This window comes from Microcaecilia unicolor, chromosome 1 (assembly GCF_901765095.1).
Source record: "Microcaecilia unicolor chromosome 1, aMicUni1.1, whole genome shotgun sequence".
NCBI lineage: Eukaryota > Metazoa > Chordata > Amphibia > Gymnophiona > Siphonopidae > Microcaecilia > Microcaecilia unicolor.
In genome coordinates, this window is record NC_044031.1 from 15,165,749 (window position 1) to 15,190,917 (window position 25,169).

Sequence of the window (25,169 nt, forward strand, 5' to 3'; positions counted from 1 at the left end):
TTGTACTATTTCTTATTGTAGTCACCAATAAAAAGTTTATTAAAAAAAAAAACAAAAAAAAAAACGTTCTTTAGAGGCGTTACCTGATTCTAGTAATGAAACTGACTCCTAAGCTACAGTGTATGGACTGCAATCTCAGTCTCTTGAATTTACTCCTAACACCCACCTTACTACTACCATTGTGCCAGACACGTACAGGCAACTTACCAAGGTGTGTTTGAACATTTCTTTCAATCAAGCCTGTGGCACCCAAAGTGATGGGAAATATTTGCATAGTTTATTGCAGTTTATATAAAATACATTTCAAAATAAAACTACAAAATAAGCAAAGAAAAGAAAACTCAAGAGTTTACAGTGAATGAAATGTGCCACATACCATGACAGGAATGAACCTCACTTCTAGGCCAGGCTATGTGGAGAAGGATCTCAGTCCCTCAAATTTACTGTTAACGTTTGCCGTAGAACTTCCATCATACCATGGAGAGCTTCTCTTTGGGGTTCATAAAATGTAACATGTAAAGACAACCTATGCAGATGTGTTTGGAAATTCTTTTCGATGAAGCCTGTAGCTCTCAACATAATGGAAAATAGGTCTGAATTCTTCTGCCCTGCCACGTTTTCTTATTCTCGGACTGCATTTGTTCCTGCCTCAGGATCTTGTGTCTCTCCATACGATTCGCAGGGTAATTGGATTTTCTGGTGTCTTATATGTCTTCCTTTCCCAGTGAAGCTTTTAGCGCACTCAGTACCTGAAAATTATTTCAGTCCTGTGTGGGATTTCTGAAGTGTGTGGTCAGTGTTCCCTTCTCATTAAAACTTTTACCACACTCAGTGCATGAAAATGGTTTCATTCCTAAATTTTTTTTGTTACATTTGTACCCCGTGCTTTCCCACTCATGGCAGGCTCAATGTAGTTTACATGGGGCAATGGAGGGTTAAGTGACTTGCCCAGAGTCACAATGGTTGTTTTGGTGTCTTCTAAGTTTTCCATTATGAATAAAGCTTTTACCACACTTACTACATGTAAATGGTTTCTCTCATGTGTGGATTCTCTGGTGTTTGATCAGTGCTCCCTTCTGAATAAAGCTTTTACCACACTCACTACATGTAAACGGTTTCTCTACTGTGTGGAGTCTCTGGTGTATGGTCAGTGTTCCCTTTGTACTAAAGCTTTTACCACACTCACTACATGTGAATGGTTTCTCTCCTGTGTGTTGTCTCTGGTGTCTGTTCAGTGCTCCCTTCTCGATAAAGCTTTTACCACACTCACTACATGTAAATGGTTTCTCTCCTGTGTGGAGTCTCTGGTGTATGGTCAGTGCTCCCTTCCGAATAAAGCTTTTACCACACTCACTACATTTAAATGGATTCTCACCTGTGTGGATTTTCTGCTGTTTGATCAGTGTTCCCTTTACCCTAAAGCTTTTACCACACTCACTACATGTAAATGGCTTCTCACCTGTGTGGATTCTCTGGTGTCCGGGCAGTGCTCTCTTGTCACGAAAGCTTTTACCACACTCACTACATGTAAATGGCTTCTCACCTGTGTGGATTCTCTGGTGTCCGGTCAGTGCTCTCTTGTCACGAAAGCTTTTAGCACACTCAGTACATGTAAATGGCTTCTCTCCTGTATGGATTCTCTGGTGTCTGATCAGTGTTCCCTTTACACTAAAGCTTTTACCACACTCACTACATGTAAATGGTTTCTCTCCTGTGTGTTGTCTCTGGTGTCTGTTCAGTGTTCCCTTCTCAGTAAAGCTTTTACCACACTCACTACATGTAAATGGTTTCTCTCCTTTGTGGATTCTCTGGTGTATGGTCAGTTTACTCTTCTCAGTAAAGCTTTTACCACACTCACTACATGTAAATGGTTTCTCTCCTGTGTGGATTCTCTGGTGTATGGTCAGTGCTCTCTTCTCAGTAAAGCTTTTACCACACTCACTACATGTAAATGGCTTCTCTCCTGTATGGATTTTCTGGTGTTTGATCAGTGTTCCCTTTACACTAAAGCTTTTACCACACTCACTACATGTAAATGGCTTCTCTCCTGTATGGATTTTCTGGTGTCTGGTCAATTTTTCCTTTATACTAAACATTTTACCACACTCACTACATTTAAATGGCTTCTCGCCTGTGTGGATTCTCTGGTGTATGGTCATTTTTCCCTTCTCATTAAAACTTTTATCACCCTCAGTACATGTAAATGGCTTCTCACCTGTGTGGATTCTCTGGTGTCTGGTCAGTGTTCTCTTGTCACGAAAGCTTTTAGCACACTCAGTACATGTAAATGGCTTTGCACCTGTGTGGATTCTCTGGTGTATGGTCAGTGTTCTCTTGTCACGAAAGCTTTTACCACACTCAGTACATGTAAATGGCTTCTCTCCTGTATGGATTTTCTGGTGTGTGATCAATGTTGCCTTTAAACTAAAGCTTTTACCACACTCACTACATGTAAATGGCTTTTCTCCTGTGTGGATTCTGTGGTGTATGGTCAATTTTCCCTTTATACTAAACATTTTACCACACTCACTACATTTAAATGGATTCTCACCTGTGTGGATTCTGTGGTGTATGGTCAAATATCCCTTTGTACTAAAGATTTTACCACACTCACTACATTTAAATGGCTTCTCGCCTGTGTGGATTCTCTGGTGTATGGTCATTTTTCCCTTCTCATTAAAACTTTTATCACCCTCAGTACATGTAAATGGCTTCTCACCTGTGTGGATTCTCTGGTGTTCTGTGAGATCTACCTTCTGCCTGAAACTCTTATTACACTCAGTACAAGTAAGTAGTTTCATTCCTGTGCGGATTCTCCAATGTCTAGCACATGCTCCCTTCTGATTGAAGCGTTTACCACAATCAGTAGACATAAATGGTTTCACTACTGAATGAAGTCTCTTACGCATTGTGAGCTTTCCTTTCCAACAAGCGCTTTTACCGCTTTTAGTACAAGTATTTAATCTCTCATTTTTCTTGATTTCCTGGTATTTTGAGAGCGTTGCCTTCCTACAAAATATTTTTCCAGATTTAGTATAAGTGTCCGATTCCTCGCCCATTTGAGTTTTTTGATGATCTGTGGCTGCTTCCTCTTGACTAAAGCTTTTCTGACGTTCAGCACTTGAAACTGAACTCTGTCCTTGGTGGAATTTTGCATTTTTTGTAAAATGTTCTTCCTTCTTGGAGTTTTTCTCACTTCCAGGACATGAAGATGTTCTCTGATCAGTGATGTTTTTCTTATATTTTAAAATGTCTGCTTTGTTTGTAAAGCTTTTCCCATGTTCTGTACTTGTACACATTCTAGTTTCTTTATTAGTTTTCTTGGGTTGCATTAGCTGTTTCTTCCTACTGAAACCTTTCCCACATTCAGAACTTGTCAAATGTTTCCCTTTTAAGTCTGTTTTCTGTTGTCCCTGTAGTTCTCTCTTTTGACTGACATTTTTCCCACTGTCCGTAGATGTAGACGGTCTCTCTTCAGTATCAGATCTGTGATGTGATTTTAGATCGACATGATTGCTGAGGAATATCTCACAAATATCACAGGAACAGCTTTGATCTCTCCTCTGGTTTCTCTCCTCTTCCCCTGTCTCTATGATATTACTGGTACCGTTTTCACACAGAGCTGAGCCTCCTGGTGAAGGTTTTTGTTTATTTTGATTGTTTCCCTTTTCTCCCCAGTCAGAACAGGAATAAGTCTCCTCTTTCTCTCTTTCTGATAACATCTTTTCTTCTTCAGGCTTCTCACTGAGCTCCCAGTTATGCGTCTCTGTATTACTGGTTTTAGGATCCTCTTGTTCTAAATAAAAGAAAGAGCACTGAGTATTTTTGTAGGACATAAAAAAACAAGAGGTCGAAAATGCTGCCATCAAAACGTATCACAAGCAAAAAGCAGCAATGATGAGCCAGTAATTATTAAATTGTAAAATGGACAAACAATCCACCTAAAGCCGCCTAGATAAACATATTTTTAATATATTTTTAAGGGAGGGGTCTGTGGGGTGCTATATGTTTTTTTGTTTTGTAAGCAGATTATTATATCCCTTTATTTGTGTTTATGTTTAAGGGGATTGTTTGTTCATTTTACAATTTATAATTTTTTTTTAATTTGTATGATGTTTTTATTGAATCCCAAGAACACAATTTACAAATGATACTGCATATGTGAATACCAAACATCATTATACATGAAAATTATATTCACAATAACTCCAGCTTTAGCATGAGTAATTGCTCCAACTTTATCAGCAACTCAAACATTGACTCCAATTTTTGAAAGTTTTGAATGAAATCCCCCTTCTTCTCCAAACCTACCTATAAACCACCCCTCCACTCCCCCCTTTTAACATGTACAGTGATTCAAGAAGGGCTCCCATATTGCTTCCCACTTCGCCTGCGTACGACCTTGCACTGCCCAAAGTCTCTCCATTTCACATATGAACCAAAGTTTGTTTAACCATCTCATCAATGGAGGGACTTTCGTAGATTTCCAAGAGGCTGCAATCACAACTCTCACTGCCAGCATTGCCTGCCTGGTCAGTATTGCCTGGGCCTGATTCAGACCAAGTGGTTTTTTTTTTTGCAAAAATGAAAAACTCAGGAGACCACTTAATGGGCCTTTTAAACCATGTCTGCAATCTGCCTTGTATTGCTTTCCAATAGGCCCTAATTTTAAAACAAGTCCACCAAATGTGGCCCATCGTACCCGTTTGACATCCACACCAGCACAATGGTGAAACTCCAGGAAACATGTGGTGTAATCTAGCCGGAGTCAAATACCACCGGTAAAGCACTTTAACTACATTCTCCTGAAATGGAACTGAAATGGAAATCTTGGACCAGTTATTCTCAAAAAATAGCCAATCCCCCTCCCCAATAGTCACCCCCAGTTCCTATTGCCACCTCTCCCTGTGAGCATGATTAGGGCCCAGCTGTTCACGCATAAAGGAATACAAACATGTAATGAGGCCCCTGGTAGTTTTGGCGTCCTCGCATAAGTCCTCAAGAAACGTATTCTCTCGCACTATGGTAGCTTGGATCTCCCTTGAACTAAGAAAATGTCTCAATTGATAATAAGCAAACAACTCATTGGGTAATATAGAGTATTGTCATTGAAGGGAATCAAAAGAAAGCAAATACCCATCATCAAATAACTGACCCCATGTTGCCAAGCCCAGAGAACGCCACCTATTGAAGGGCTCCGAGAAAATACCAGGAGGAAAACGTGGGTTATTTGTTATTGGCGAAAGTTTAGATAAAACCCCCTCTGGACTAGCGAACAGCCCATCCCAATAATAAAAGGTAGACAAAATCGAGGGACACAAGTCCCCCCTCAATGACCTATGTTTACGAGGAAGCCACATCATGGCACGGAGCGGACAAGAGCCCACCTTTTCCTGCTCTAATTTAACCCATAACTTATGAGGATGATCTTGAAACCACTCAAAAGCCGCCCGCGCTTGTGAAGCCTTATAATACCACAAAACATTCAGAACACCCAATCCCCCCTCCTCTTATCCTTATACAATAAGGCCCTTGGCAAACGAGGCCGTTTATTAGCCCATACAAAACGAACCAATTTGTTCTGCACCCCCGCCAGAAAATCCCTGGAAACCCTAATAGGGAGAACTTGGAAAAGATACATCAGGCGCGGCAAAATATTCATCTTCAGCACCGCAATTCTACCTAACCAAGACAGACCTGTAGTGTCCCATCTCTCGAGATCCCTATAAATAACCTTCAAGAGAGGTGGATAATTTACTGAGAACAGCTCTGAGAAATTAGTAGTAATAGTGACCCCCAAATAAGTTATACCTCCTTTTACCCATTTAAAAGAGAAGGATTGCTTAAGAGACTCCAACACCTGACGAGAAATACCAATCGCAAGAGCCTCTGATTTACTCTCATTTAATCTGAATTTTGAGACTTCTGAATAAAACAACAAGGCTTTCATCAAGTTAGGCAATAAAATTAGTGGTTTTGTCAGAGACAGAAGCACTTCATCAGCCAAAAGCGCCAACCTGTATTCCCTCGGACCAACCTGAATGCCAGATATATTAGGGTTCCATGACCAAAGCAAATAGCAAATTACCCCCATTAACTCATACACGTGCTCTAGGTGAAGTATATAGAGCCTGTATCCATCTACAAAAACCCGCACCAAATTCAAAGCGATCCAACACTTGGAACATAAAAGGCCAGTGGACTCAAAGGCCTTCTCTGCATCCAAGCCCAATAAACAAACCGGCAGGTTCAATTTCTTAGAGACATGTATCAAATTAACCATTCGCCGAATATTGTCCATTGCCTGTTTTTGTCTATCCTTTGACCTTCTACTGATTTTCTCCTTTTAACCTACAAATGCACTCGATCTACAGCCCCTCCCTACCTCTCTACCCTCATCTCCCCTTACATTCCTACCCGTAACCTCCGTTCTCAAGACAAATCCCTCCTGTCGGTACTCTTCTCCACCACTGCCAACTCCAGGCTCCGCCCTTTCTGCCTCGCCTCACCCCATGCCTGGAATAAACTCCCTGAGCCCATATGCCAGGCCCCCTCCTTGCCCATCTTCAAAGCCTTGCTCAAAGCCCACCTCTTCAATGTCGCCTTCGGCACCTAACCACCATACCTCTATTCAGGAAACCTGGACTGCCCCTACTTGACATTTTGCCCTTTAGATTGTAAGCTCCTTGGAGCAGGGACTGTCCTTTATGTCAATTTATGTTAATCTGTACAGCGCTGCGTAACCCTAGTAGCGCTCTAGAAATGTTAAGTAGTAGTAGTAGTAGTAAACCCCGTCTGATCTGGATGAATTAAGTGTGGCAGGATATTTACCAGACAATTGGCTAGGAACTTTGTTAGAATTTTTATATCAGAGTTTAGTATCGAGATAGGGCGATAGGAAGCACATTCTGTCTTCTCTTTGCCAGGCTTAGGGATAATCGCTACCCACGCTTCCATCACAGAGAGAGGAAATTCATTGCCTATTAAAATCTCATTTATAATCTCTGTCAAAAGAGGAGCCAATTCCCCCCGGAATGCCTTATAAAACTCGTTGGGTAACCTATCAAGCCCCGGTGATTTGGCAGTTGGAAGAGCTTTAATCGCCTTAGAAACCTCCTCAACTGTAACCCGCCCATCTAGCACTTCCCTCTGAGCTACTGTTAACTTAGAAAAAGGACATACCCCTAAGAATTTTTGTGTCGCTCCAGGATTTATCACAGTGTCTGAAGTGTAAAGAGATTGATAAAATGCCTGAAACTTATCCCTGATCTGCTTTGAGTTAGTCAGCATCTTGCCCATCTGATCTCGCACTTTGAGGATGGTCCTGTCTACCCTTGACTGTCTCAGTTTAACCGTCAGCACCCTACTCAGTTTATTACTAAAGATAAAGTTGGAATGCTTCTGCTGATCATTGAAAAATTGTAACTGGTCAGAATATATCTGGTCCAATTTCAAACGTAACGCTTGTATTTCCCTCAAAGTTTTAACTGAATGAGAAGATTTATGTCTCTCAGTTAGAAGATTCAATTGTGTTAAACACCTGGCAACCTCTGCCCTTTGCTGTATGGCTCTAAAGCTGGCCTTTTGGAGAAAATAACCCCTAGAGACCGCCTTAAGTGCGTCCCAGACAACACCCAAGGAGGGTCCCGATTCCACATTGAGCTCTAGCTATTCTTGTAAAATCTTGCGGTAACCTGCTAGAATTTCCTCCTCCTTTAGCAAAGCCGTATTCAGCGACCATCTCCTCTCCCTCTCCTCCCCACATAGCGAGGGAAGACAAACACAAACAGGGGCACGATCCGACAAAGTAGCTGTGCCTATGTCTGAAGTCCAACCAGCATGAGTCAGTGATACATCAACAAAAACATAATCAATACGAGAATAGGTATTGGGAGTGGAAAACATGAAAAAGGATCTGAGGAAGCTAGAAGAATGGTCTAAGGTTTGGCAATTAAAATTCAATGCGAAGAAATGCAAAGTGATGCACTTAGGGAATAGAAATCCTCGGGAGACGTATGTGTTAGGCGGGGAGAATCTGATAGGTACGGACGGGGAGAGGGATCTTGGGGTGATAGTATCTGAGGATCTGAAGGCGACGAAACAGTGTGACAAGGTGGTGGCCGTAGCTAGAAGGTTGTTAGGCTGTCTAGAGAGAGGTGTGACCAGCAGAAGAAAGGGGGTGTTGATGCCCCTGTATAAGTCGTTGGTGAGGCCCCACCTGGAGTATTGTGTTCAGTTTTGGAGGCCGTACCTTGCGAAGGATGTAAAAAGAATTGAAGCAGTGCAAAGAAAAGCTACGAGAATGGTAAGGGATTTGCGTTACAAGACGTATGAGGAGAGACTTGATGACCTGAACATGTATACTCTGGAAGAAAGGAGAAACAGGGGTGATATGATACAGACGTTAAAATATTTGAAAAGTATTAATCCGCAAACGAACCTTTTCCGGAGATGTGAAGGAGGTAGAACGAGAGGACATGAAATGAGATTAAGGGGGGCAGACTCAAGAAAAATGTCAGGAAGTATTTTTTCACAGAGAGAGTAGTGGATGCTTGGAATGCCCTCCCGCGGGAGGTGGTGGAAATGAAAACGGTAACAGAATTCAAACACGCGTGGGACAAACATAAAGGAATCCTGTTCAGAAGGAATGGATCCTAAGGAGCTTAGCTGAGATTGGGTGGCAGAGCCGGTGGCGGGAGGCGGGGATAGTGTTGGGCAGACTTATACGGTCAGTGCCAGAGCCGGTGGTGGGAGGAGGGGCTGGTGGTTGGGAGGCGGGGATAGTGCTGGGCAGACTTATACGGTCTGTGCCAAAGCCAGTGGTGGGAGGAGGGGCTGGTGGTTGGGAGGCGGGGATAGTGCTGGGCAGACGTACACGACAGGTACAAATCAAGGTAAGGTATTCACAAAAAGTAGCACATTTGAGTTTATCTTGTTGGGCAGACTGGATGGACCATGCAGGTCTTTTTCTGCCATCATCTACTATGTTACTATGTTACTATGTGAGTGGGAATAAAACAAATAATCCCGGATCCCAGGATGAGAGACACGCCATACATCAGGTACTCCCAAATCTATTCAAGGCCTGGGAAATCATGACATCAACTCCCGATGGAACACCCGACCTATCCAGCGCTGGGTGTTGCGTGGCATTAAAGTGCCCCCCCCCCCCCCCACAATAACTTTCCCTGGAGGACAAGAAGTAAAGTGGCCTACCAATTGAGCCAGGAACCCACTCTGCCCCCCCATTGGGAGCATAAATTGAGGCCAATGTTACAGCCAAGTCACCCACTAATACACTCAAAATGAAAAAACGCCCCTCTCTATCGCGCTTCGTTTTCACCACCTGACACTGTAATGATGAATGAAGCAAAATGGCCACCCCCCTTTTCTTAGAGCCATCTAATGCAGATGAATAAAAAACATAGGGATACTGAGGATGGGATAAAAACATTTTGTGGTCCCTTCTCAAACACAAAGAAAAGTGCCAGTGAACTAACCAATTACAGACCAGTAGCATCCATTCCCTTAATAACCAAACTAACGGAAGGGATGGTGACCAAACAACTCACAAATTATTTAAATAAATTCTCAATACTCCACGACTCCCAATCAGGATTTCGGTCTAACCACAGTACTGAAACAGTACTAGTTACTCTCATGACCAAAGTCAAACAAATGATTGCAACTGGAAAGAACATACTTCTTCTACAATTTGACATGTCAAGCGCTTTCGACATGGTTGATCATGGAATACTACTACATATCCTTGAGTACTTCGGAATTGGAGGTAACGTTCTCAACTGGTTTAAGGGATTCCTAACCACATGATCATACCAAGTGACATCTAACTCAAATACTTCAGCCACATGGATACCTGAATGCGGAGTCCCACAGGGATTCCCCCTCTCGCCGACCCTATTCAGCTTAATGATGATACCCTTGGCCAAACTATTATCAAACCAAAACCTCAACCCATACATATACGCAGATGACGTAACAATCTACATCCCATTCAAACAAGATCTAAAGGAAATTTCCAACGACATCAACCAAAGTCTCCAGATCATGCACTCATGGGCGGATGCATTTCGGCTGAAACTTAATGCAGAAAAAACTCAATGCCTAATACTCACCTCTCAACATAATATGAACAAATTCACCGCCATTAACACACCAAACCTGAACCTTCCAATTTCGGACACCCTAAAAATCCTCGGAGTTACCATTGATCGACACCTAGCACTTGAGAGCCATGCGAAAAACACAACCAAGAAGATGTTCCACTCAATGTGGAAATTAAAAAGAGTAAGACCTTTCTTCCCAAGAAATGTTTTCCGCAACCTGGTACAATCAATGGTGCTCAGTCATCTAGACTATTGTAACGCACTCTACGCCGACTGCAAAGAGCAAATAATCAAGAAACTTCAAACAGCCCAGAACACTGCAGCTAGACTCATATTCTGTAAAACAAAATATGAAAGTGCTAAACCCCTACGAGAAAAACTACATTGGCTCCCACTCAAAGAATGCATCACGTTCACAAAATCATTCACGGGGATGCACCAGCCTACATGTCAGACCTGATAGACTTACCACCCAGGAATGCCAAAAGATCATCCCGCATATTCCTCAATCTGCACTTCCCTAACTGCAAAGGTCTGAAATACAAACTAATGCACGCATCAAACTTTACCTACTTGAGCACACAGTTATGGAATGCATTGCCGCGCAAATTAAAAATGATTTACGAATTAACGAACTTCCGCAAACTACTGAATACCCACCTGTTTAACAAGGCTTACCACAAAGATCAACCAATGTGAATATACACAATTCCTCCACACAAATTCAGAACTGTCTTACATTATCTGCTTGTTATTCTACTATTATGTTTCATCATTATCATGTTGCCCAAGATCCTTCTGTAACACTAAATGTTTATGTTTAAATCATTTTTATTGGCAAATACAAAATTATAACAACTTTGCAATGAGAATACAAAAGCAATAATACCAACCATTAATCCAATGTCATTAAGTAATTTTTGATTTCTTCCCCCCCACCCTCCCCCCATTAAACAACCATCCTTTTTAAGTACCATAATTCCCAACATTTACCACTCAACATAGTTATATTTAAAATATCAGAGTATACATACCAAACATGGTAAATACATCTTACTAACTCATATAACAAATGATATCTAAGCACACGTATATAAAGCCATTCAATGAACTTTGGCAGTTTATTCCCCCCTCCCCTTCCACCCTACCCAATTAACTTCTACCCCTTCCCTCCCCATCCCGCTCCAATGTATGGGTCAGAAATTTAATATGTGACTTTTCCCTTTATGTGGTAGGGTATTCCACATGGGTTCCCATCGGGCCTTGAATCGTAATCCAGGGACACTATCCCATTGTCGAACACCGCATCTGTCTACCCTCATTTGTTGTATCATTTGTGTTCTCCAGGTTTGTAAGGAAGGGCACAACGGGGAGAGCCAAGCCCTCAGAATAGATATGATGCCAAAATAAATGGCCATTCCCATAAATCCCTTAAAACCTGCCGGAGGATCCGAGGTACACTAAATGTTTATTTTCTAATATATTTCCACCATCCAAGATGTACTGTAAGCCACATTGAGCCTGCAAAGAGGTGGGAAAATGTGGCATACAAATGCAATAAATAAATGTGTCTTCTGGAGAAACACCACCTGCGGTTGAAAATGTGTTCATTCTTTAAACAATTTCTGGCACGTTTGTGGAGAATTCAGGCCCTTCACATTGTAAGACAAAAATTTTAAGTCAGTAGTCATATCAAACCTCTACCAGGCAGGCATACAACACACACCGTCAGCAGAGGGAGCCCCCTGCAAAGTATCAAAACCAACGCTCCCCCCTGACCCTGCACATCAAAGTCCCCCCCCACCACCCCAAATCTCACACTCCCTCCCCTCACACTCATCAAACCCCCACCAGACAGCGCCAAATGGCCCTGAATGGGACACAGAAGAAAAACACGCCCCGTATCCAACAACCCCCCAATCCCCCCCACACTCACTCACCTCCAGCCAACCTTACTGCAAGTAAACTTCCATCCAACTACAATAAGGTACCCAAACTTTAACACAAATCCTCCCAGCTATAATCCCCTGAACACACAGCACATAAATGTACCCTAACTTGCTGCATATTACCCTTCCTAGTATTGAGCAACACAGGTACACAAAGTCCAGATTAGTCCCCTTGCTTCTTGGCCTTGTGGGTCACCCCCTTCCACTTCATCAGCTTAGCTCTTGTAGAGGATGGCAGAGCAGAAGAATCAGCAAACCCTTCCTCGTACAGAATTTTCCATGCCTCAGTCACCTTACGCGGCCGAACCTGCTTGCCCTTAATATTAAAACAGTGCAAAAGGAAAAGCCCATCTATAGGCTATCTTATTTTTCACCAAGAGGTTTCATAGCTCTTCTCTGGCTCTTGAATGAAGATAAGTGCATTTTGATTATTTAACGCTCACCAGATGGTAGCAGAGTCTGTATTGAGCCTGTAAATTAATTTCAGTATAGAGAGACTGCAGAATTGATATAGTGGGGACCACATACCACGTTTCTTGTAAACTATATTGTGTAGGCAGTACTCTTTCATTGAAGGTTTTCCACGGCCAGTGATGAAGAGAGGATCAGTCAGATCCGATTAAGCTCTATAGATACAAGATGTCCTTCAGCTCTTTGAGGCCGTTTTCCTTCTGTAGACATTCCAATAGGAGACAATTTACAGGTAGCAAAACACAGATTCTACCATCACGCAGTGGGATTCAGTGTTTAATTATAGTCTAACAACATCATACCTTCATTCTAGGGTACCCCCCCGGAACCGGAGATTGTTTCTCCTGCCTCGATTCTCCACATCGTCTATTTTGTACTGCAATTCCTCCGTCAGGACACTGACCTGAGCGATTCAGCGATTCGAGTGTCCACCAGCTCAGCCCATTCCCCTGCTCCTCTACTCGCTCCTCCAGGGTCTCCACCCTGCCCCCCAATTCTTTAATGTCCAAACAAATACCATCCATGTGTTCCAATATTTCCAACTTTGATGCTTTGATATCTTCTTTAATCTCAGCCAGACATTTTTCCAATGCCTTTGAAACCCCCGACTTCTTCACAGATAACAATCGACCAGTCTCTTCATGAGGGGATGCCGATTCCGACCCCGATGAACCTCCCGCCTCGGGCGACACGTGGCGCGAAAGGCCCTTTGCCTGCCGCCGTGCTGAGCAGTGCTCACCCTCCTTATGCTGGGAAGCGATCGGCTTACTCATTATTCCGCCACCGTCTCACCATAGAACCGATCTAGTCGATTCAAGCCTAATAAGAGCCCCGATAGCAGCGAATAAAGCAAATAATATCCAGGGAAGTGCGGGAAGTAAGAGATTAGGCAGCCATTCGATCTCGTGACATCCTTACAATTTATAATTTTACCCCTGAATACTGAAACATGTTGGGCTGACGAACTAATGGAAAAAGTATTTTCGACTTAGACTTTCCACTACTTAAAAGGCTGTTTTGATACCTTAAAGTACATAAGTACATGAGTAATGCCACACTGGGAAAAGATCAAGGGTCCGTCGAGTCCAGCATCCTGTCCACGACAGCGGCCAATCTAGGCCAAGGGCACCTGGCGAGCTTCCCAAATGTACAAACATTCTATACATGTTATTCCTGGAATTGTGGATTTTTCCCAAGTCCATTTAGTAGTGGTTTATGGACTTGTTCTTTAGGAAACCGTCTAACCCCTTTTTAAACTCTGCTAAGCTAACCGCCTTCACCACGTTCTCCGGCAACGAATTCCAGAGTTTAATTATGCGTTGGGTGAAGACGCATGCAGAGGAACTTCCATAGAAGATGATTGAGGAAGCAACGCAAAGGGCACAACAGCACTTCAGCTGTCGGGGGTTTGGGTCCCCCATCAGCACAGGTAGTCCACAAGGGCGGCGGGGGGCAGTTTTCTGCGGGCCGGGGAGGGTCGACAGGTTCGCGGAAGGGTGGGGGTCGAGGGGGCCATAGCACGGGGGGTGACAGCTGCGCGTGTTTCCCTACTCCTCCCCTTGCCTTGGAATCAGCTGTCATGACGTCAGTGACGTCAGTGCGTGTCTGCCTAGCAGACCACCACCTCCAGGGAGCCACGGTCCCAAGCACAGAACGTTGGAGGTGAGAATTATTATATAGGATCTTTATATATGCGGAGGCTCTCGATACCACAGAGGGAGAGGCTATATAAGTGGCTTCTGAGGTTTATTTATTTATTGCATTTGTATCCCACACCCACTTCAGGCACAGGCAGCTCCTTGTGACTCTGGGCAAGTCACTTAACCCTCCAGTGCCCCATGTAAGCCGCATTGAGCCTGCCATGAGTGGGAAAGCGCAGGGTACAAATGTAACAAAAATAAAATAGATACTATTGGAGATTCTACATGGAATGTTGCTACTACTGAGATTCTGTTGCTACTATTGGAGATTCTACATGGAATGTTGCTACTATTGGAGATTCTACATGGAATGTTGCTATTCCACTAGCAACATTCCATGTAGAAGGCTGCGCAGGCTTCTGTTTCTGTGAGTCTGACGTCCTGCACGTACGTGCAGGATGTCAGACTCACAGAAGCAGAAGCCTGCGCGGCCACATTGGTGATCTGCAAGGGCCGACTTCTACATGGAATGTTGCTAGTGGAATAGCAACATTCCATGTAGAATCTCAAATAGTAGCAACAGTGGAGGAGTGGCCTAGTGGTTAGGGTGGTGGACTTTGGTCCTGGGGAACTGAGTTGGATTCCCACTTCAGGCACAGGCAGCTCCTTGTGACTCTGGGCAAGTCACTTAACCCTCCAGTGCCCCATGTAAGCCGCATTGAGCCTGCCAAGAGTAGGAAAGCACGGGGTACAAATGTAACAAAAATAAATAAATAAATAAATAAATAATTTCCCCACCTATTTGCAGGCTCAATTTGTACAGAGTTTTGTTATGACATGTTCATTCCAGGATGTCAGCGACAATTAGCATCTGTACACTTACAATTAGTAATGTACAGAGATAAAGTAAGGGAAAAGAGAAGGAAGGTGTTAAGCAGGATAGTGTAGAAGGTGGCCTTTAATAACTGGGTGGGTTGGTGAAGTAGTTTTGTAAAGTTATGGGTTCTGTTTGTAGGCCTTGTTGAAGAGGTGTGTCTTCAGAGATTTGCGAAAGTTAGTTATTTCGTCAATGGATTTCAGGGCTGTAGATAATGCATTCCACAGCTGCATGCTTATGTAGGAGAAGGTGGTGGCGTGTGTCAGCTTATATTTTAGTCCTTTACAGCTTGGGAAGTGTAGATTGAGAAATTTGCGGGCTGATCTTATGGCGTTTCTGGGAGGCAGGTCCACAAGGTTTAGCATGTAGATTGGGTTGTCTGCGTGGATGATTTTGTGTACAATCGTGCAGACCTTGAACGCAATGCGTTCCTTGAGTGGGAGCCAATGCAGTTTCTCTCTTAGGGGTTTTGCACTTTCGTATTTAGTTTTTCCAAATATGAGTCTGGCTGCGGTATTCTGGGCTGTTTGGAGTTTTTTGATAGTCTGTTCTTTGCAGCCAGCGTACAGTGCGTTGCAGTAGTCCAGATGACTTAATACCATTGACTGTACCAAGGTCCGGAAGATGTATCTCGGGAAGAAAGGTTTAACTCATTTGAGTTTCCACATGGAGTGGAACATCTTTTTTGTTGTATTCTTCACGTGCGCATCGAGTGTGAGGTCTCGATCGATGGTAACTCCAAGAATTTTCAGATTTTGAGAGACAGGAAGAGAACAGTATGGTGTGGTTATGGTGGAGTAATTGTTTGTATTGTGTTGAGAAGTGAGTACAAGACATTGTGTTTTTTCTGCGTTGAGTTTTAGCTGGAATGCATCCGCCCAGGAGTGCATGATTTGGAGGCTTTGGTTGATCTCGTTGGTGATTTCGTTTAGATCAAGTTTGAACGGGATATAAATCGTGACATCGTCTGCGTATATGTAAGGGTTGAGGTTTTGATTCACTAGAAGTTTGGCTAAAGGTATCATCATTAGGTTGAAGAGAGTTGGTGAGATGGGGGATCCTTGGGGAACTCCACATACAGGTAACCATGGGGGTGATATGTCCGCATTCGTTGTTACTTGGTAAGATCTTGTGGTCAGGAATCCTTTAAGCCATTTGAGAACTGTGCCTCCTACTCCGAAGTATTCTAGTATATGTAATAGTATTTCATGATTAACCATGTCGAAGGCGCTGGACATGTCAAATTGTAGGAGGAGTATGTTGTTACCAGTTGCAATTGCTTGTTTGAATGAGTTCATTGTGGACACTAGTACAGTTTCAGTGCTGTGATTTGATTGGAATCCTGATTGAGACTCATGCAGAATTGAATGTTTATTTAGGTATTCAGTGAGTTGTTTCGTTACTATACCCTCCATGAGTTTGGTTATTAGCGGAATAGATGCTACTGGGCGATAGTTGGTTAAGTCCATTGTACTTTTCTTGGCATCTTTTGGCAGCGGAGTAAGTAAGATGTTTCCTTTATCCATGGGAAAGAGACCATTTTGAAGCCTGTGGTTTACATGATTCGTGAGGTCTTTTATGAATTGTTTGGGGGCGGCTCTTATTAGGCTGGTAGGGCAAATGTCTAATTTGCATTGTGACTTGGCGTATTTTCTGAGCCATTGTGAGAGTTCATCTGATGATATCGTGTCAAAGTTGGTCCATGATCGATCTGCTGGGCATTCCCTAGGTTTTGGGTCTAGACATTCAAGGATGCTTGTGTAGTCAGTGATGTTGGTAGGTATCATGAGTTGGAGTTTTATAATTTTTTCATTGAAGTAGTTCACAAGGTTGGTTGCTGATGGGGTGTCTATATTATTAGAGGTAACCGGTGTAGTATTTAGGAGTTTGTTTACGAGTGAGAGGAGTTTGTGTCCTTATAGTTTAGTCCTATTATGGTTTTGTAATACGTTCTTTTAGTTTGTCTGATGGTGTATTTGTATTTTCTTTGTAGCTGTTTCCAGTTTTTGAGTGTGTGTTCATCTTTTTTCTTACTCCATGCTCTTTCTAATCTTCTGACCTGTGTTTTTAGTTCTTTTAATTCTTCATTAAACCATGCTATTGAGTTTTTTCTATGTGAGGTTCTGGTTTGAAGTGGTGCTATATTGTCTAGTACTGTTCTGCATCTGTTGTCCCAATCTTGGAGAAATTGGGGCGAGTCTGTAGATGTTGTCCATTCATCGGTATAGAATTGTTGCCAGAATGTTAATGGGTCTATTTTGCCTCTCGTAGTATAGGTTTTTTGCTCTTGTTTTTGTTGTGCCTTTTTTGTTCTCCAGCGGAGGGAAAGGTTTGCTTTGTAGTGATCGGACCATGGCGTGGCTGTCCATTTTGAATCTGTAAGTGTGAGGTTAGGTTCTGGTGATAATATCTAGTGTGTGTCCTTTGTTATGGGTGGGTTGCATGTTTGGCCAGTGGAGCTCCCATAGTTGGAGGAAGTCCTTGCATTCACTTACATTGCTTGCCTTAATATCTTCAAGGTGAAGATATTAAGATATATCACCCCACAGGGCGCTACGCGCAAGGTTCTCGAATAGTGGGAGTTGTCCAAAGTGTGGAGAAGAGCTCACCACATTAGGGCATATGTTCTGGTGGTGTCCATTTATACAACAATTTTGGAAGGATTTGTTACAGGGAATGGACCGTATGTGGGACTGTACTTTGGTGTGTGATCCTTTATTACTCTTCCATAGATATCAATTCTCATCCGACCCACCTGAGGGTTTTAGGGGATTTATTCAGATAGCCATATTGTTTGGGATTACAGCCATTCTGAAGGTATGGTGGTCCGCCCTAGGACCCTCCTTGCAAGCTTGGAGGTCCCAGTTAATATCTCAGATGCGCCTGGATCGATGTGGGGTTCCGGATCTTGAGAGTGTCCCAGGCCAGAGATTCTGTGCAATGTGGGAACCACTATGGGTTACTCTTCCTCCCAAAGGACGAAGTTTTCAGTTGAATTCCTAATTAGGATGCCCTACGGTTAAACATTTTATCAGTGCTGAGGGTGTGGGGGGGGGGGGGGGGGGGGGGAGGGTAGGGAGGTGGGAATACGGGGTTGAAGAATTTGGAAGGGAACCTGAGACAAATAATTAAGGTTCCGTTTTGGTAGTATATATTGGAAACCGCCACTTTGTTAAATGGTATCAGTTCGCCTGGATTTATTTTGCATTTCATCACTCCATGTTATTTACATATTAATAAGAGAGATTAGGGAGGGTGGGGGAGGAGGGGTGGGTTTATTGGGTATAAAAGAGAAAACAACTGACGACAAAAGAAGTATTGGTAGCTGACTGCTGTATTAGTAAAGTTTCTTGTTACATGTCACGTATGGACTTTCTGAACTTTATGTCAATAAACAGATGTAAACATAATTACTGGCTCCTCATTGCTGCTTTGTTATTGTAGGAGAAGAACAATTTAACAAGTTTAAGGGCCGTAGGGTTGCCATATGGAAATCAGCGCTACCGCCCGGCCTGCCCAGAGTTTGCCGTGTGCCATTTTCCACATCAGAAAACATTTTTCTATTTTGTAACCTGGGCCCTTGTTGTAGGCACGTCTGGCGGTAATTGCGCACTGACCGATTACCACTGAGTTAAAATGTGAACCCGCTCAAGCATTAAATGTCTGCCTGCAGATTTCTGTTTTAACAGACGGCTATTTAGGCCTCCATTTAAAACGTAGGCAATTCCAGACGCCCACACTATCGAGCGCCACTTACATTTGTAAAATGCCCCCCTTAGTATTACACAGACCCCTTTACATTCCCTTCGATGCAGAAAATATAACATATCCATGCTGATCATTACCAGAGATGCAGATGGAATAAATGATCTCACTCAAGTTGATATTTAAAAGCTCCTTGTTGGCCTTTCCACATCGGTATAACAGCCATCGGAGTCTTGATCCTGTCTCCAATGGTGGCCAGTTTGGTCACAAGCGCCTGGCAGATCCCAAAAAGTAGATCTATTTCTCATGGTTCATTTTCCACAGATGAGCAATAAGCTCTGCCAAGTCTACCTGACTAAACATGTTTTTATGGATTTTCCTCTTTTGAAACCCTCTATCACAGTTCCTTTGACCACATCCTCTGGTACAGTCCAAAGCTTAATTATGCACTGCAGGTAAAACAACCTTTCTATGTTCTATTAGGCTTTCCTGGCGGGCGTCATGTTGTGGTTGTCCGAATCTTGCGGTGGAGATAGCCAGCCGGATCTGAAGGAAGGGAGGGAGAGCTCAGCTGCCTGACTGCGGGGACAGGGAGCACATGGAGCCTGAGGAAGCAAAAAAACACCTGGCTGGCTACTATTGTTGGGGGGCCTGAGCCCCCGAGGCCCACTGTAGCTATGCCACTGGAACAAGCCACAGGAGAGGAGGGAGAGGAGGAGGAGGACAACGATGCCGAGAAGGAACCTGAGCCCAAAGTTTGGAAGCTGGTTGTTAAAGTTTAACAACCGGCTCCCAAAATGCTTAAAAAATTAACAAACGGCTCATGCGAGCCGGCTCCAGCACTTCACTGCCTGGCTGCAAAAGGTAGAGGGAGGAAGGCAGACACGTAAATGCCGGAACAGGAACGGTTTTGCTCCCACATGGCCAGGTGTTTTTTCTTTTACCACGGATTTACCGCATAAAACTGTGGTTTACTGCAGATCCCCATCCCCGTGTCATTCTCTAACTCAAACATGAAATTGATGATGTGCTGTTAGTGATCGGTAACCTGTTAAAATCGTCCATAGTACATGAAGATTGGAGGGTAGCCATTGTAATGCTAATTTTTTAAAAGGGATCCAGGCAGGGGCGTATCTGCGTGGGGCCACAGGGGCCTGGGCCCCCGCAGATTTCGCCCTGGACCCCCCTACTGCCGCCGTGGGTACCTTTGCTGGCGTGGGACCCCAACCCCCACCAGCCGAGGTCCGCTTCCTCCTGCCGCTGCGAGGTTTTTTAAGTTCATCGGGATTTGTCCTCCATCACTCTGTGCTGCTGTTCACGCAGTTTAATTCGGACTGAGTCTGACGTCGCTGCTGCACGTTGTACGTGAGTCTGACGTCCTGCACGTACAACGTGCAGCAGCGATGTCAGACTCAGTCCGAAACTGCATTCAGCTAGCAGCTTCTTTGAACAGCAGCACAGAGTGACGGAGGACGAATCCCGATGAACTTAAAAAACCTCGCAGCGGCAGGAGGAAGCGGACCTCGGCTGGTGGGGGTTGGGGTCCCCCACCAGCAAAGGTACCCACGGCGGCAGGGGGGGGGTCGGAAATGGCGGCGGCGGCTGGGGGGGGGCTATAATGTGCCCCCTCACTCTGGCTTCGGCCCCCGCTACCGCCGACTTTCAGATACGCCCCTGGATCCAGGGGTAGTCCAGGAAATTACAGACCAGTAAGCTTGACTTCAGTGCTGGGCAAAACAATGGAAACTATTATAAAGAATAAAATTATGAAACATATAGATAAACATGGTTTAATGAGGCAGAATCAGCTTGGGATCAGCCGAAGGAAGTTTTGCCTCAACAATTTGCTTCATTTCTTTGAAGTCATCAATAAACATGTGGATAAAGGTGAGCTGGTTGATGTAGTGTATCTAGATTTTCAGAAACCTTTTGATAAAGTTCCTAATGAGAGACGCCTGAGAAAATCAGAGTCATGGGATAGAAGGCAATGTTCTGGTGTGGATTAGGAATTGGTCATTGGACAGAAAACAGAGGGTAGGGTTAAATGGTCAGGTCATTTCTCTCAATGGAGGAGGGTGAATAGTGGAGTGCCACAGGGATCGGTACTGGGACAGGTGCTATTTAACATATTTATAAATAATCTGGAAATCGAAAAGACAAGTGAGGTAATTAAATTTGCAGATGACACAAAACTATTCAAAGTTGTCAAAGCACATGTGGATTGTGAAATCTGCAGGAAGACCTTAGGAAACTGGATGGCAGATGAAATTTAATGTAGATAATTGGAAAATGATGCACATTGCAAAGAAAAATCCAAATCACAGTTATCTGATGCTGAGCTCCACCTTAGGAGTCAACGCTCAAGAAAAATAATACGCTAAAATCTTCTGCCTAGTGTGCGGTTGTAGCCAAAAAAAAGAAGATGCTAGGAATTATTAGGAAAGGGATGCAAAATAAGACCAAGAATATTATAATGTCTCTGTATCGCTCCATAGTGCTACCTCGCCTTACGTACTGTGTTCAATTCCTGTCACTGTATCTCAAAAAAGATATAGTGGAATTAGAAAAGGTTCAAACAAGAGCGACCAAAATGATAAAGGAGATGGAACTCCTTTCATATGAGGAAAGGCTAAAGAGATTACGGCTGTTCAGCTTGGAAAAGAAACGGATACGGGGGGATACGATTGAGGTCCTTAAGATTCTGAGTGGTGTAGAATGGGTAAAAGTGAATCGATTTTTCACTCTTTCAAAAAGTACAGACTAGAGGACACTCAATGAAGTTGCATGGAAATACTTTTAAAACAAACAGGAGGAAATATTTTTTCACTGAAAGAATAGTTAAGCTCTGCAACTCACAGCCAGGGGATGTGGTAATGGTGGTTAGCATATCTGGGTTTAAAAAAAGGTTCGGACAAGTTCCTGGCAGAAAAGTCTATAGTCTGTAATTGAGATGCTATGCTGTTCACTGAACAGGTAATTAAACTCTTGAATGTTTTGCCAGAAAATGTAGTAAAAGCAGTTAACGTAGCCCCTCCCTAGATTGAGCATAAGATCAAACATAAGAACAGCCATAGTGGGTCAGACCAATGGTCCATCTAGCCCAGTATCCTTCTTCCAGCAGTGGCCAATCCAGGTCACAAGTACCTGGCAGAAACCCAAATCCTACTTCCGCAAGGGTGGCCCTTGGCAGAGAGAAGGTCCCAGTCAGTGGTAGACAGCCCGTGCCAGGACCCTGTACGAAGAAAGAAATGTTTGAGATAAATGTGCTGGGGTCGGGGGGAGGAGTGTCAGAGAAGGAAAATGCCGGAGCGGGAGAAGGGTAAGGGAGAGGGAGTTCCAGACCTGGTGACAGAGAGATGTGTGGAGGAAGTATTGCCACCCCCCCCCCCCCCACACTGCTCTGGGCCCTCAGGCAGGGCCGGTCTTAGCAAGTGCGGGGCCCTATGCAGACCAATTTGGTGGGGCCCCATCCTAGCCCCGCCCACCCTAGCCCCGCCCACCCTAGCTCTGCCCCCCACTCTAGCTCCACCCCATTGATAAGATTATTCCATTTTTAGAACATTTTTTTATTTATGAAATTTCAAATAAAGACAAATGAAGCTAAACTTGTACAAAAATACTGATTGAAATAATAAGCACAATGCTATCATGAAACCTCCCCTCCCCAGAAATTATTCAGTTCAAGTCCATTACAATTAGTAGTTCCAATTCTCATAACAAAGGAGAATAAAGGAAAAATATTAAGAAAAGATCCAGTACTTTCAAATTCCCCTATTACTCTGTAACCCATCAAACCAGAGAGGCAAGTAGCCACATCAGTTACTAAAAAGCTTGAACTAATTGTACCTACTTTATATCAGATTAGTAAAAAAGCCCCGTTTCTGATGCAAATGAAACGGGGGCTAGCAAGGTTTTCTTCTGTGTGCATGTGGGAGTGTGTGTGTCCCTGCCCTCTGCCCTCTCTCCCTTCCCCTCTGCTCTCTGTCCCCTCCCCCCTCGGAGTCGAGTCCTTCAGTGTTAAGTTTCCTGCTGTGTTTGTGTTACAGAGATAGTGAGGGCTTCTGCCCTCTCTCCCCTCCCCCCTCTGAGTCCTTCACTGTTACAGAGAGAGCGATTTGATTTCGTGCTTTGCTGTGTTTTCCTTCACTGTTTGTGTTACAGAGAGAGCGAGGGCGGGGCAGACACTCATGGGGAAACCGGATATCTCTCCCCCTTCACACTTCCGGCTGGAGGCTTCATTTAGAACGTTGGTGGTGCCTTTTATATATAGAGATTTTGCTACTTCATGATTTCCATTCTCAGATTTTAGCTTAGTATTCTTTTCTTCCTGTGATTGCAGTCTAGCTTCCAAATGACTAATTCGAGGTGTCATATCATTAATTACTGGACGGAGTGTTTTAGCTAAATCTGTTATTGCCATCCAAATTTTTATCAGGAGAAATATCTGCAGATCTATGTGAAAATAACCCAGATATGTTAGAAACAGCCTCTTCCAAGCCAGAAGATCTTACTTGCTCAGCTTCTCTAGCAACTAATGTTGTTGGGCCAAATCCCTCTCAGGGAGGCAGACATTTCCAACCCTTGCACCGTCCGCAAGCGTCGTTAGATGAGAGAGACACTTCTCCTGTTCTCCTGCCTGCATGGAATCTGATTTTGATTTGGCATAAGTGCACAACTGTTGGCGTCAGCAACAATGGCTCACCTCACGTCCTCACCACCTCCGACCAGGCTCCAGCTTTTCCCGCTCAGTGACTCCCACCCTCGTGTCCGGAAACAGGAAATACATCAGAAGGCGGGACATTGAGCAGGAAGCTGGAGCCTGGAGGTGAGCCGTCGCGCTGCAACTGTCTGTCGTCACCGTCGGGGGCGGGGCCGTATCTGCCTGGGCTGGCTCGCTAGCATCGCTCAGTTAGTCGCCGGGGTCCGAGGACTCGGGAGCTGACGGCGGGCTCAGCGGGCCCAAGCCGGGGGTGGGTGCCGCGCTGGTGGTGGCGGGAGCGGAGTGTCCGAGCCGCAGGAATGGGGATCATCTTAGGCGACTAAGGCGAGCAGTGGCGGAGGTTGGAGCAGAGGCACGAGCGAGGCAGAGTTGAGGCGCTGCGCGGGGCCCCCTTAGGCGCGGGGCCCTATGCGGTCGCCTTGATCGCCTCTGCCTAAGACCGGCCCTGCCCTCAGGCACTGCCCAGTTTCCCTCATGGTCAATCCACCCCCGCTGCTATGCTGTGAGAACATCGTATGGTATCTGTGCACGTTTTTACAATTATGTTTTTATTTTTTACAATTAATAGGTATGTTTTTACTATACGATTTATATTGTATGTATAGAGACCCCAGATGTAGGCAATTTGCTGAAACACAGACGGTGTCGGGTCCTTCAAGAAACTCTGCTTCCTTCAGCCTCCCAGATCCATCCATGGTTCACTAGACTTCTGTTGTGTTTGGTTTCTGTTGCTGATTCCCTCTTTCTTGCTTGCATTGTATATGGAATGGGTCATTTCGCCATCACTCATTATCAGTCACATTGGCTTCCTCCACTGAGACTCATCCACTGCCTGTCACTCCTTAATGTGCCTGAGAAGAGATTTTAAGAATAATGGGAAACCCTTACCTAGAGACATCAGGGTCTCGTAATTCTCCGTCATCACCTCCCTGTAAAGCTCCTTCTGCCCTTCATCTAAATACTCCCACTCCACCTGAGAGAAAGAGACAGCGATGTCCTCCAACGTCACCCGCATCTGAAACACAAACCAGAAACACACTCAGGGACACAGGGAAGTGCTCAGAATGCATTAGATATCAGCTCCTGTCATGTTACCTCCCTCATGCCTTTGTTCTGGGCTTGTCACTGCATACATTAAAAAAAAACCCTGCTTTACCTATAATATGTTTTGTGTAGAATTCCTCCAGCATAAACACCCAGCTCTTCTGTGTTCCAGGACTGATTCATAGTAACATAGTAGATGACGGCAGAAAAAGACCTGCACGGTCCATCCAGTCTGCCCAACAAGATAACTCATATTTGCTGCTTTTTGTGTATACCCTACTTCGATTTGTACCTGTGCTCTTCAGGGCACAAACCGCACAAGTCTGCCCAGCACCATCCCCGCCTCCCAACCACCAGCCCCGCCTCCCAACCCCGGCTCCGGCACAGACCGTACAAGTCTGTCCAGCACTATCCCCGCCTCCCAAACACCAGTCCCGCTGCCCACCACCGGCCCTGGCACAGACCGTACAAGTCTGTCCAGCACTATCCCCGCCTCCCAACCACCAGCCCCGCCTCCCAACCCCGGCTCCGGCACAGACCGTACAAGTCTGCCCAGCACCATCCCCACCTCCCAACCACCAGCCCCGCCTCCCAACCCCGGCTCCGGCACAGACCGTACAAGTCTGTCCAGCACTA

General features: G+C 44.4%; 2 protein-coding genes across 2 annotated transcripts in view; one reads left to right on the forward strand and one right to left on the reverse strand.

Annotated features, from left to right (window-relative positions):
- Nucleotides 1-25,169, forward strand: part of LOC115477517 — an 881,049-nt gene that overhangs the window by 487,762 nt on the left and 368,118 nt on the right.
- On the reverse strand, nt 886-24,408 carry LOC115463096 (zinc finger protein 271-like). Its single transcript, XM_030193307.1, is given in 3 exon segments — nt 886-2,131; nt 2,216-3,796; nt 24,378-24,408. Coding segments are annotated over 3 exon segments (2,787 nt in total). The 5' UTR covers nt 24,388-24,408; the 3' UTR covers nt 886-935.